The sequence below is a fragment of the Oncorhynchus kisutch genome, linkage group LG5 (assembly GCF_002021735.2).
Source record: "Oncorhynchus kisutch isolate 150728-3 linkage group LG5, Okis_V2, whole genome shotgun sequence".
Taxonomy (NCBI): domain Eukaryota; kingdom Metazoa; phylum Chordata; class Actinopteri; order Salmoniformes; family Salmonidae; genus Oncorhynchus; species Oncorhynchus kisutch.
This window is the reverse complement of record NC_034178.2, coordinates 33,977,404-33,990,850: the sequence shown is the minus strand read 5'-3', so window position 1 is coordinate 33,990,850 and position 13,447 is coordinate 33,977,404. Positions and strand designations below refer to the sequence as shown.

The 13,447-nt window shown below is 45.5% G+C and overlaps 1 protein-coding gene across 10 annotated transcripts in view; it reads right to left on the bottom strand.

Annotated features, from left to right (window-relative positions):
* The window catches only part of itpr1b (inositol 1,4,5-trisphosphate receptor, type 1b), a 148,130-nt gene that overhangs the window by 59,012 nt on the left and 75,671 nt on the right, over positions 1-13,447 (bottom strand). For 7 of the 10 annotated variants that reach the window (XM_031824920.1, XM_031824914.1, XM_031824917.1 and 4 more), the window contains 4 exons: positions 11,644-11,685; positions 9,070-9,117; positions 8,411-8,540; positions 6,095-6,282 (listed from right to left, as the gene is read on the bottom strand). In XM_031824920.1, the coding sequence (XP_031680780.1) occupies positions 6,095-6,282; positions 8,411-8,540; positions 9,070-9,117; positions 11,644-11,685 (408 nt within the window). The remainder of the gene's footprint in view (positions 1-6,094; positions 6,283-8,410; positions 8,541-9,069; positions 9,118-11,643; positions 11,686-13,447) is intronic. The other 3 variants (XM_031824921.1, XM_031824918.1, XM_031824919.1) reach the window with 1 other exon arrangement.

Genomic DNA, 13,447 nt, shown 5'->3' with positions numbered 1-13,447 from the left:
TTAACAGTGTTGCGTGCTCTGTCAGAGATAGACTTAGTAGACAGGTGCGCAGTGACCAGACAGCCCTGTAAAATGATAGGTCAGTCAGAAAGCAGAGTTCAATCATTATACTGTGTAATTGTTCTTCTAATTACAGGCAACCAAACATATCCTCAGAATACAGTCCAGAAATGAGATCACACATCCATTAGGCAATTAGTTAACCTCTTAACCTCTTGAAGCTAGGGGGCTACTATTTTTATGTTTGGAAAAATAACGTTCCCAAAGTAAACGGCCTATTTCTCAGGACAGATTGACAGATTAGGATAGAAAACACATTTCTGTTATACTCATTGTCTGTGAGTATAACAGAACTGATATTGCAGGCGAAACCCTGAGAAAAATCAAACCAGGAAGTGGCTTCTATTTTGAAAACTCTATGTTCCATAGCCTCCCTTTGCTCCATTTAAAGGGATATCAACCAGATTCCTTTTCCTATCGCTTCTTCAAGGTGTCAACAGTCTTCAGACATAGTTGCAGGCTTTTATTTTGAAAAATGAGCCAGAAAGATAACATCGCATCAGGGAGTTTTGCTCGCGCAACAGGGTTTGGACAGCTATTGTTTTTCCCTCTCCTACTGATAAAGACATTTGCGGTTGATATATTATCCATTATATATTTTAAAAACAACGTGAGGATTGATTATAAAAAAACGTTTGACATGTTTCTTTGGACATTACGGACATTATTTGGAATTTTCGTCTGCGTTGTCGTGACCGCTCTTTCCTGTGGATTTCTGAACATAACGCGCCAAACAAACAGAGTTATTTTGGACATTAAAATAATCTTTATGGAACAAAAGGAACATTTGTTGTGTAACTGGGAGTCTTGTGAGTGAAAACATCCGAAGATCATCAAAGGTAAACGATTAATTTGATTGCTTTTCTGATTTTCGTTACCAAGCTACCTGATGCTAAGTGTACTTAATTTTTTGTCATGCGATCGATAAACTTACACAAACGCTTGGATTGCTTTCGCTCTAAAGCAGAATTTCTAAATCTGACACGACAGGTGGATTAACAAAAGGCTAAGCTGTGTTTTGCAATATTGCACTTGTGATTTCACGAATATAAATATTTTTAGTAATATTATGTGAATGTGGCGCTATGCTATTCAGCGGTTCTGATGACAATTATATCGCTAAAGGGATGGGTAGCGTCAAAATTAAACCATCTGGTAGCATGCCCATGTATAGTAAATAAAATGACCCTTCACTCCTCATTCAGCCTGTAAGCAGAGCAGTTACAGGCTGACTGAGCAGTTACAGCCTCCTTAGCCTGTAAGCAAAGCAGTTACAGGCTGACTGAGCAGTTACAGCCTCCTTAGCCTGTAAGCAGAGCAGTTACAGGCTGACTGAGCAGTTACAGCCTCCTTAGCCTGTAAGCAGAGCAGTTACAGGCTGACTGAGCAGTTACAGCCTCCTTAGCCTGTAAGCAAAGCAGTTACAGGCTGACTGAGCAGTTACAGCCTCCTTAGCCTGTAAGCAGAGCAGTTACAGGCTGACTGAGCAGTTACAGCCTCCTTAGCCTGTAAGCAAAGCAGTTACAGGCTGACTGAGCAGTTACAGCCTCCTTAGCCTGTAAGCAGAGCAGTTACAGGCTGACTGAGCAGTTACAGCCTCCTTAGCCTGTAAGCAAAGCAGTTACAGGCTGACTGAGCAGTTACAGCCTCCTTAGCCTGTAAGCAGAGCAGTTACAGGCTGACTGAGCAGTTACAGCCTCCTTAGCCTGTAAGCAAAGCAGTTACAGGCTGACTGAGCAGTTACAGCCTCCTTAGCCTGTAAGCAAAGCAGTTACAGGCTGACTGAGCAGTTACAGCCTCCTTAGCCTGTAAGCAAAGCAGTTACAGGCTGACTGAGCAGTTACAGCCTCCTTAGCCTGTAAGCAGAGCAGTTACAGGCTGACTGAGCAGTTACAGCCTCCTTAGCCTGTAAGCAGAGCAGTTACAGGCTGACTGAGCAGTTACAGCCTCCTTAGCCTGTAAGCAGAGCAGTTACAGGCTGACTGAGCAGTTACAGCCTCCTTAGCCTGTAAGCAGAGCAGTTACAGGCTGACTGAGCAGTTACAGCCTCCTTAGCCTGTAAGCAAAGCAGTTACAGTATGTGGCTCTGACAGAATGACTCAAAATGAGATGTCAGTTTCCAGCCTCCCGTCTCTCTCTGACATTTCTATTAATACATTTCTCTTGAAGGGTTGGGTTTTGTAATAAGTTATGTTTTTATATCCCTCTCACAAGACAAAGATGGAAATAGAACCTAAAGCGGTTTGGCGTTTGAGCACTGATAATAACTGATAGTGAACCAGGAAGCTTGTTCAAGGCAATGTTCTATCATGCAAACAAACAAACAATTCAAGTTAAATTAAAGAGTCAAATACTGAACAATGACCTAATTTCAGGTTTTACAGAGGAGGAATGCAGTTTATCCCATGAAACATTACAATGATCTCACTATAGCCTGCAGGCTGTTCTGCCTACTGCCAGTGTAGTAGCCAATAGTGTGGGCATCAGTATGGGCCAGAAAGCCTTCCAGACAGAGCCAGCAGCTTTGCAATCTAATTGGCGCTTATCACTACTGTCTGACCTATTTGGATTTCAACAAAAACAAAAAAAATTTTTGCCTTAATTTAACCAGGTTAGTCTCTTTGAGATACAAATCAATTTTTTCAAGAGAGACCTGGAGCAGTTCTGGAGCAGAGCCTTACATGGGACTATAAGTCTCTGGACTGGAGTAGCCATAAATGATAGGCATGTCCATACTAGTCAAACATAGTCAAACATTTATTCAGGAACAGACATAGAAAACGACAGGAACAGCGTCAGCACACGTGTAAACAAGGACATATGACAAACAATCCCGAAGCAGGGAACAGAGCTAGAAAACAGACAGATATAGGGAAGGAAATGACACAAGTAATTGAGTCAACGTGTGTCCAATGATCGCTGATGCGCGTGGTGGGGAAAGGCAGGTGTGCGTACTGAAGGTGGCTTGAGTGAGTAATGTTGGGGAGTCTGGCGCTGTCGAGCGCCATAAGGAGGAAGAGCAGGACGCTTCTTCCATGTTTGATTTGATATCCCAGGAGAAAGCCAGAGAAAGGCATCAAGGAGTTAAAACATAATCTCACAGAACGCTTCATGTTCACAAAATGGTGTGACTGACTACCCACAACATTTCTAAAAGGGGAGTCAAATGGATTACAAACAATGAAAGCCATAATTACAGCTGGGCCTGGAATCCCAATTACACAAGCCGTGTCAGTGACAGCCATCTTGTCAGAAATCAGAGTAAGCAGGAGCCTTCATAGGAAAGTCTTTCATTAGTATGGTGAGAACATAATCAGTGGGCATGTTAAGAGAGTTAATGTCCCCAGTGGTGGGAGCACACAGAGGAGAGGGATGCAGAGAACCTGGCCCCTTTCCCCCAGCATGGCTGGCACACACAGCTCAGTGCTGCAGCTCTGCTCCCAACCCTGCCTTCACTTTGGCACTTCATACGACCCCTCCCTCCTCCCTTCCCTCCCTCCCTCTTTCCCAAAGCAAATCCCGTTGGCCTGGCGACGGCCCCAGATTATCACAAAAACAAACAAACAAACTGCATGGATAAATCTGTGGCATGTTTTTGTCCTGCTTTTCATTTGGACAACAAGAGCCCTTCTGTCCTAGAAGAGGGGCAGCGGGCCCAGCATTATGCAACAGGAAGAAATGTGATGCGTCTGCTGATATGTTTTAGATTGACTCAGCACCATATGTGACCTCGCAACAAAGCTCACTTGTCCCCTGCAAAACAAGAAGGAAAAAACAAACTGGCATTATGAAACAAGAAACCCTGTTTGAAGTTGAGCAGGCTCCTTGGCTACAAAGCAGGAAGAATCACTTTCCCTGGCAGCTATCTGCAATGCTTTCCTGAAGGGAGGGCTTTTCCAAGGCCCCAGTGGGAGTGCAGGAACGCATAATGGTGTTTAAGAGTGGGAGGAAATGAGATCATTGTGACAAAATTGTTCTATAAACGTATACGCTTTACCTAAAAAATAAAAAAGGCAGGCAGGAGGATCAGCGATTGATTCCCTTACGACAGAAGTATCACACTGAGTAATTGCAGTAATTCCCCTGCTCAACTCTCACACTCGCCCACACTGCAGTGAGAAACTCTTCAGAATTAACACTCTCGCATGGGGTTGGCAACCACCAAACACACACGACACAGATGACTTTGCAAACACTAACCCAAACTTCAAAAGAAAGCATTGCCACAAAGCCAAAAGGAAGACACGCCCATTGCACACACTGCTGGCTGCTCTTAGCACAATAGAAAGCCGTCTTAGGCCTCACTGTCCCCTATCTGAGATATCTACTGCAGCCCTTATCCTCCACATACAACACCCTTTCAGCCAGTCACATTCTGTTAAAGGTCCCCAAAGCCCACGTATCCCTGGGTCGCATGTCTTTTCAGTTTGCTGCAGCTAGCGACTGGAACGAGCTGCAACAAACACTCAATCTGGACAGTTTTATTTCAATCTCTTCATTCAAAGACTCAATCATGGACACTCTTACTGACAGCTGTGGCTTGTGTGATGTATTGTTGTCTCTACCTTCTTGCCCTTTGTGCTGTTGTCTGTGCCCAACAATGCTTGTACCCTGTTTTGTGTTGCTACCATGTTGTTGTCATGTTGTGTTGCTACCATGTTGTTGTCATGTTGTGTTGCTACCATGCTGCGTTGTCATGTGTTGCTGCCATGCTGCGTTGTCATGTGTTGCTGCCATGCTATGTTGTCATCTTAGGTCTTTCTTTATGTGGTGTTGTGTTGTCTCTCTTGTTGTGATGTGTGTTTTGTCCTATATTTTTATTTCATTTATTTGTATTTTTAATCCCTACCCCCATCGCCGCAGGAGGCCTTTTGGTAGACTGTCATTGTAAATAAGAATTTGTACTTAACCGACTTGCCTAGTTAAATAACGGATAATTTATTTTTTTATTTTTTTAAAAGCCAAGTAACTGACTGTTATCACTCCATAGATCTACATGAAAACACCTGCCTGGGTTTGCATGTTTGTATGTGGATCTGTGTGAGTCTAGCCAGTGGGATGGTGGAATACTACCTAGGGAATGTCTGCTCTGTCTGGAACATTGGGGCTCCCATGGCTGCTCCTCTTCCCTTGTTTTGACAGTACAGTGCTACCCAGTTAAAAGCCAAGTCTGAATGATTTGAGGCTCTCTGTATTAATAAGCCAGGGACATGCTGTGGTTATGTAACCTGAGAGTCATGTGAGTGCCTTTGAGTACACTGCCTGAGCTGTGTGAAGCCAAGCCAGGGTTCATCAGGTAGAACTACTATGCAAATACAAGCCCACGCACACACAAACGTGGGCGATAAGCAGGGAAATGTAATTGGCCTACAATCAGCAGCACACCCTCCCCCCACCATCCCCTGTTCCTCTCTCAATCTTGCTGTGAGGTTAGAGAAGTGAAGGACTGTGTTGCTATAGCAACCCCTGGCTGACTGGCTGAGAGGAGAGGAGGTGGTGACACCAAAGACAGTACATCATGAAGATAGGCTAAAACTACTCCTCCAATACAAATCCCGATCACACTTGTAGGAGATGCCAATGCGAAGTTGGCTAGCTGAGCTCCTCCTTCGATATAAAGTTCTTTTTTATGAAAATGAAAAGGTTGGTTGGAATAATAACATGTTCAACTACTTAAAACATTGGCTCTAATCTAGATTGTACCTTATGGTTTAGAGAAAATGAACAACTAAAGAAGAATCGTTCACTTTTCTCATTGACTTCTCAAACCCCAGACCCCAACCTGGTCTGTATGGTCTGTTTCGCAAGCGTTCCCGGAAGTCTCGGGTTGTTCTGCCTCTGGGTTTAGAAACTCTGTGGTGACACATTGGGGAGCTACTCAGAGCCTGGACCTCTCCCACCAGACAGATCATTAGTTCAAGCTCTGCCTCTACTTCCTGCTCTCCTCCTCTGGGCCCAGTCTCTTTCCCTCTACCGCCTCTCTAGCATGTTCTATTCATATTACATTATGCACCTGGCACGGGTTCATTCTCACCTGGATGACCGTGTTACCGCCCTCCAGCAGGGCGATGGCTAATAGGATGCTCTCCTGGAAGATACGATCGCTGGTGGCGTTCATGATGAGGTCAATTACCAGGTCGGATGCTCCCTCTTTATCCAGGCGGCACTGGACCTCATGCAGGGTCAGCTCCCCTTGGGCCGCGGCCGCCCCTGAACTCACCACTGGGAAGGGACAGAGAGAGAGGCAGAAAGAGAGGGACAAGGAGACAGGAAGAAAGAGAGGGACAGGGAGAGAGGGACAGGGAAAGAGGGACGGGAGGAGTGGGACAGGGAGAGAGGGACAGGGAGAGAGGGACAGGGAGAAAGGTACAGTGAGAGAAGGGCAGTGAGAGTGAGACAGGAAGAGCGGGACAGGGAGAGATGGCCAGGGAGAGATGGCCAGGGAGAGAAGGGCAGTGAGAGCGGGACAGGGAGAGAGGGACAGGGAGAGAGGGACAGGGAGAGAGGGACAGGGAGAGAAGGGCAGTGAGAGCGAGACAGGGAGAGCGGGACAGGGAGAGAGGGACAGGGAGAGAGGGACAGGGAGAGAAGGGCAGGGAGAGCGGGACAGGGAGAGCGGGACAGGGAGAGCGGGACAGGGAGAGCGGGACAGGGAGAGCGGGACAGGGAGAGAGGGCCAGGGAGAGATGGCCAGGGAGAGAAGGGCAGTGAGAGCAGGACAGGGAGAGAGGGACAGGGAGAGAGGGACAGGGAGAGAAGGGCAGTGAGAGCGGGACAGGGAGAGAGGGCCAGGGAGAGAGGGCCAGGGAGAGAGGGCCAGGGAGAGAAGGGCAGGGAGAGCGAGACAGGGAGAGAGGAACAGGGAGAAAGGTACAGGGAGAGAGCCATCAAGAGCCTGAACAATGAGGAAGTACATACGGTATACAGGAGAACTTTGTCACTCTAAATGAGAGTAAAACTACTATTCCACCACTCAAATAGATTTTGGATTTATTTGGATCCCAATTAGCTGACGCCAATAGCGACAGCTTATCTAACTGGGGTCCCACACACATAAAGAAAAATATATTACAGACCAAATACTTTAGAATTGAATTACATCAAGATGATTGTCAAATGGGCAGAATGAATAGATCCATCTGTCTCTTTCCTCTTCATTGATTCACTGCATCATTTGCTTATTATATAATGTAATGAATTTAATTTTGATGGACAACTAAACCAAAGATGGGATGCCACAACTATAGTGATCATCATTCAGTCCCTTGAAAATAGCTGTATTTCCTGGCTAAGACTAGCTAGCCTCATCCAGTCATGATGACTTCTCCAGCCACACGAGGAAGTCGACGTGTGATAATGTTACCCAGAGGGCCACTCTCTGGCTGTGGGAGCAGGTGTGTCCACACTCCACAGGACTTTCTAATCTAGAGCCCATCTCTCTGGTCGCCTGGCAACAGCACGTCCTGGCTCAGCCAGAGGAGAGGGCTCGTATGCTGAGGGACAGACCCCGGGTCCAAAGGCTTAATGGAGGACAGGGGCAGGCAGGCATAATTAAAATGGCGCTGCAATGAATAGCAGCCGTTTTATGGGCTCCTGACCTATTTTGTGTTTTTTTTACACTGATCTTAACTTTTTTTTTGTACATGATGACTCCACCATCTTTTCCTATGACCGAAAACTTCTGGAGATCAGAACAGCGATCATTAATCTTGATTTGGATGACAATTTCTATGTCAACGATTTGGCAGCTCTGGACGTTCTGTACTGGACGACTGTACTCTGGACGACTGTACTCTCTACCGCACAGCAAGTGATACCGATGCACCGAGGCTGGAATCAACAGGACCCTGAACAGCTTCCAACCCCAAGTCAAGACTGCTAAATAGTGAACCAAATAGCTAGCCAGACTATCTGCATTGACCGTTTTTGCACTAACTCTTCTGAATCATCACATATGCTGCTGCTACTGTTTATTATCTATCCTGTTGCCCTCAATAACCTCGTACCCCTGCACATAGACTTGGTACTGGTACCCCATGTATATAGCCAAGTTATTGTTACGCATTGTGTATTTATTCCTCGTGTTATAATTTTTTCCTATCATTTTTATATTTTTCTCTCTGCATTGTTGTCTATACTTGTTGTTGACAAAGCATGCAACAAATTACATTTGATTTGAGGCAGGAGCGTGAACAGGAAGGAACTCATTCCTTTTCTCCAAGCATGGAGAAGAGACCAACCATGACTCATCTCCCTGATTTGAAAACTTTAATACTCTGAGGTATTGAGATATTCAGCCAGTCCGTACCACCTTATCCAGAGAGACAGAGATACAGAGACGGACAGGTACCTGCTCGAGGTTTCCCTTCTGTTCCAGGGGGGACAGGACCATTGCTGAACGTCGTCACACTGTCTCTTCTGGCCCCAGGTTTGATGTTCCCATAGTAACGATTCACCAGAATCTGCCTCAGAGCTTCACCCTGGTGCAGAGAGGTGATGTCAGAGGATTGAGCCTAAATCGTCATCATGAGAAAAGGACTCCCAACATCAGTGTTATCAGCTTAGAATACCTCAACTCTGATTGGGCCTGGCACCCTCATACAGTCAGTCTCAAGATATTAACCCTGCATTTTTAATCAGTGGAAACAGTGTGCTTCTTAGAAAATATTGTTTTCTTGCCTATCTGACCTCTGATCTCAACTCTGATTGAGCATCGCGCCTCATACAGTGTGTCTCAAAAGCAGTCTTCCAACTCATATACAGTACATATCATTTCCCTAATATTCCTCCTGAAACCCATTGACACCCACATCCAGTGGCCAGTTCGTTAGTGGGGGGAGGGGGGGGGGGGGTGACCCTGTGAGTAGGTGGGCATGCTGTGGAAGCAGAGTGGCTGCAGGCCAGGTCAGGTGCATCAGTGCATCAGGACAGCCAGCTGTGGTGGGCCAGAGAGAGCAGGTTGGCGGACTCCGGAACGGAGAGGATCAGACCGTACTGGACTGTACCTACCCTTCTCTGGTCCTCCAGTTGCTTCTGGGGCTGGTTGGGATCAAGCTCCTAAGGGTGAGGTGAGTTAGCAGAAAGTAAATCAAAGAAAAGTCCAAAAAAGGAAAATTAGGGGAAAACAAAAACAAAACAAGAGAGGGGTGTTAATACTGTGCACATTAGTCACCTTCCTTACATGCAGGGAACTGAGCCAAATGATTTCATGCAGTTAACATAGGGAGGTGGGTGGTGTGTTGGGGTGGATGTGGGGTAGGAACATAATCATGCAAGGCTTCGTGAAAATAGTCTTAAGCACCGGTTAGAGAAGAAAATTGAATAACAAGGTGGCTTGCTGTTAGAAATAAAATAACATTTATTTACAACCATCCCATTAACTTCACATTTCATAATCACTTTAAACTTTTTTACGTTCACAACGCTAAAACAAGGCGTAAACTTTGCTGTTCAAACCTTTGATATTGAGTTATTTCAACCAACAAACTAGATGGCTCAGAGTGACTCCATTGTTACTTTGCAGTTGCAGCACAAATGAAACCATGTTAAATACACAAGGGAGCAACAGGCTGCAAGGGGCAGAAACGCAACTCAAACCATGAGAAAAAAAACATTCCTTTCCAGATGACATAACAGAGTCAGTGCAGTGTACTAGTAGTGGTACTGACACAGTGTAAACCCATGTTCCCATCTGCCATGGAAAAACACCCAGCACGCTGCTACAAAATCCGGCAGAAAGAAGGTAAGGAAACTGTTCTTCACTCAAAAACCTACAAAGGGATGGAGGGATGAATGGAGGGAGGGAAACGGGACATACAGTGAGGGAAAAAAGTATTTGATCCCCTGCTGACTTTGTACGTTTGCCCACTGACAACTATAATTTTAATGGTAGGTTTATTTGAACAGTAAGAGACAGAATAACAACAACAAAATCCAGAAAAACGCATGTCAAAAATGTTATAAATTGATTTGCATTTTAATGAGGGAAATACGTATTTGACCCCCTCTCAATCTGAAAGATTTCTGTCTCTCAGATGTCTCTCTTAAAGAGAGTGCTCCTAATCTCTGCTTGTTACCTGTATAAAAGACACCTGTCCAAGAAGCAATCCATCAATCAGATTCCAAACTCTCCACCATGGCCAAGTCCAAAGAGCTCTCCAAGGTTTTCAGGGACAAGATTGTAGACCTACACAAGGCTGAAATGGGCTAAAAGACCATCGCCAAGCAGCTTGGTGAGAAGGTGACAACAGTTGGTGCGATTATTCTCAAATGGAAGAAACACAAAAGAACTGTCAATCTCCCTCGACCTGGGGCTCCATGCAATATCTCACCTCGTGGGGTTGCAATGATCATGAGAACGGTGAGGAATCAGTCCAGAACCACACGGGAGGATCTTGTCAATGATCTCAAGGCAGCTGGGACCATAGTCACCAAGAAAACAATTGGTAGCACACTACGCCGTGAAGGACTGAAATGCTGTAGCACCCGCAAGGTCCCCCTGCTCAAGAAAGCACATATACATGCCCGTCTGAAGTTTGCCAATGAACATATGAATGATTCAGAGTGCAACTGGGTGAAAGTGTTGTGGTCAGATGAGACCAAAATGGAGCTCTTTGGCATCAACTCAACTCGCCGTGTTTGGTGGAGGAGGAATGCTGCTTATGACCCCAAGAACACCATCCCCACCATCAAACATGGAGGTGGAAACATTATGCTTTGGGGGTGTTTTTCTGCTAAGGGGACAGGACAACTTCACCACATCAAAGGGATAATGGATGGGGCCATGTACCGTCAATTCTTGGGTGAGAACCTCCTTCCCTCAGCCAGGGCATTGAAAATGGGTCGTGGATGGATATTCCAGCATGACAATGACCCCAAATAGACGGCCAAGGCAACAAAGGAGTGGCTCAAGAAGAAGCACATTAAGGTCCTGGAGTGGCCTAGCCAGTCTCCAGACCTTAATCCCATAGAAAATCTGTGGAGGGAGCTGAAGGTTCGTCAGCCTCGAAACCTTAATAACTTGGAGAAGATCTGCAAAGAAGAGTGGGACAAAATCCCTCCTGAGATTGTGCAAACCTGGTGGCCAACTACAAGAAACATCTGACCTCTGTGATTGCCAACAAGGGTTTTGCCACCAAGTACTAAGTCCTGTTTTGCAGAGGGGTCAAATACTTATTTCCCTCATTAAAATGCTAATAAATGTATAACATTTTTGACATGCGTTTTTCTGGATTTTTTTGCTGTTATTCTGTCTCTCATTGTTCAAATAAACCTACCATTAAAATGATAGACTGATCATGTCTTTGCCAGTGGGCAAACGTACAAAATCAGCAGGGGATCAAATACTTTTTTCCCTCACTGTACATGGGTCGGTTCACAGCATAATTAAAAATCCACAAGGGGAAACATTTGCGTCTGTGTGTTATGGTGAGTGGGCACTGAAAAGGGAAAGGATTTGACTGTTTCCATCTTGATGAGCGGGGAGGATGGATGACTCAAATGATCTATATTCTACAATAACCATATTAGAGTGCTAAGGCCCAGGCTGTGCTGAGGCCCAGGCAATATGGGTGTTGAACTCACATCTGCAGCAGGGACTTCAGGTTCAGCCGGCAGAGGGGCCAGCTGAATAGATAGACAGATAAGACAAATGGTCTGGGTTAGTCAAGGTCTGGGTTAGACCACAGTCCGTGGGCAAATTAACCTCAGGCAGCTCTCAGGTCACTTGCCTCACAGTGCAAACAGATCAATGCAAGGCCATGCCCGCTTCACCAAGGACCTCCTTGTATGTCTGGCTGGTTACAGTTGATCAGTTGGCCCATCATGTGCCCGACAGCAATAAAAGCGCATGACTCAAAGCCAGCCACGACGAAGGGGACAACAAACACGCCCTTATCTGACGTTTCTATGCTAAGTCTCTGCTTTTATTAGAGCACGTGTCTTGTGTTATATAATCAAACATCACTATTATACTCTCCCTGTGTTCATATGCCTGCATGGGGTTGCCCCTGCTTTCTCCCAGTTGCTTGCATAGCAAAATGAACACCTTGACGTAGGACAATGAATGGACTGTTTAGTTAATGTGAGCAGATTAGAAATTGCAGATCCTAAAATGAAGGCCAAGGGCTTTAAGGGACAAACCAGACTTGCAGATATGGCTTTTAGTTGCATGATGGCGCTACAAGTAGGCCTATTAGTGATACAGTGCATAATAATACAGGCACATGGAAACAAAACATGTACGAATACATTTAAAAACCTAACACATTAGCTAATGCTGACTTGTTGATGCTGTTCATACTCAAAGTACCCCAAGAGAAAAGAGAGACATTTGATTTTCTGTGGGCTGACTGCTGAAATGAAACGCTTGCTTGAACACCAATGTTAAAAAGGACTTTTAGGAAGAGAGAGACAGACTGACGGATGTGATACATTTAAATGGTGCAAAGTGAAAAGGCAGAGACAGATACACAGACAGACCACAGTGCCTCAGTAACGCAGTCATGCTGACTCTGAGTAATTGTGAGACTAGACAAGAATCTCCCCTTATCAGGCCCCTGTTTACGTAAAACATCCATTTGCACAGGAAAAAGGATGATGCATGCAAACAAGGCTCAAAAGGTTTTAACCCTGATTCACTTGTCGAATTCAATTAAAGCACAACATCATAAAGCTACTTTTCAATGGGTTTCCGATCCGTCAACATTTTCAGTGGTGGAGCATGACAATCATTATGGGCCTTATCTGCCCTGATTTGTCTTCCATGAGTCCCGGGGATCTGAACGCTGGGGGTCGCCCATGCTTTTCCCATGGAACTGCTGGCATCAGCCCTGGACACAGCTAGACCCATGACCGCCAACATTGGTCCCACTTGTACGTTTTCTCAGACTGTATGACGTAAACTATATTGTGGTATAGTGGGCTGAATCACTGCTCCACTGCGATACAGGGCCAAACATAAGGTCATCTTAATGGAAGTTACAATCACATTTCAGCAGTGGAAAGATGAGACGACTCCCCCATGGAGTTTCCACTTGTCTCTGCACTTGTTTTCAGGGTGTGTCACATGGGTCTGTAGTCAGAATCGTACCATCCCTTCCTTCTCTTTATTATATAATCTGCCGGGCCTCTCTCCTAGTGACAGTGACTGTCATAGGCACCCCAGCACCCCTCCCCCCACCCTCCTATCCCCTAGCATGGAAGATTACAGGTCAAAGAATAAATAGGCAGGGGGAGGGAGGGAGACATACAGGCTTTCAAGAAAGAGAGACAAACAGGAAGACAATCATAGGAGATAAAGGGGGATAAGGGTGGAGGACAGAGAGATGATTTATTTTGTTCTTGTCTGACACCATTACATCAGTGGCGGGCCTGAAACAGTTAACAC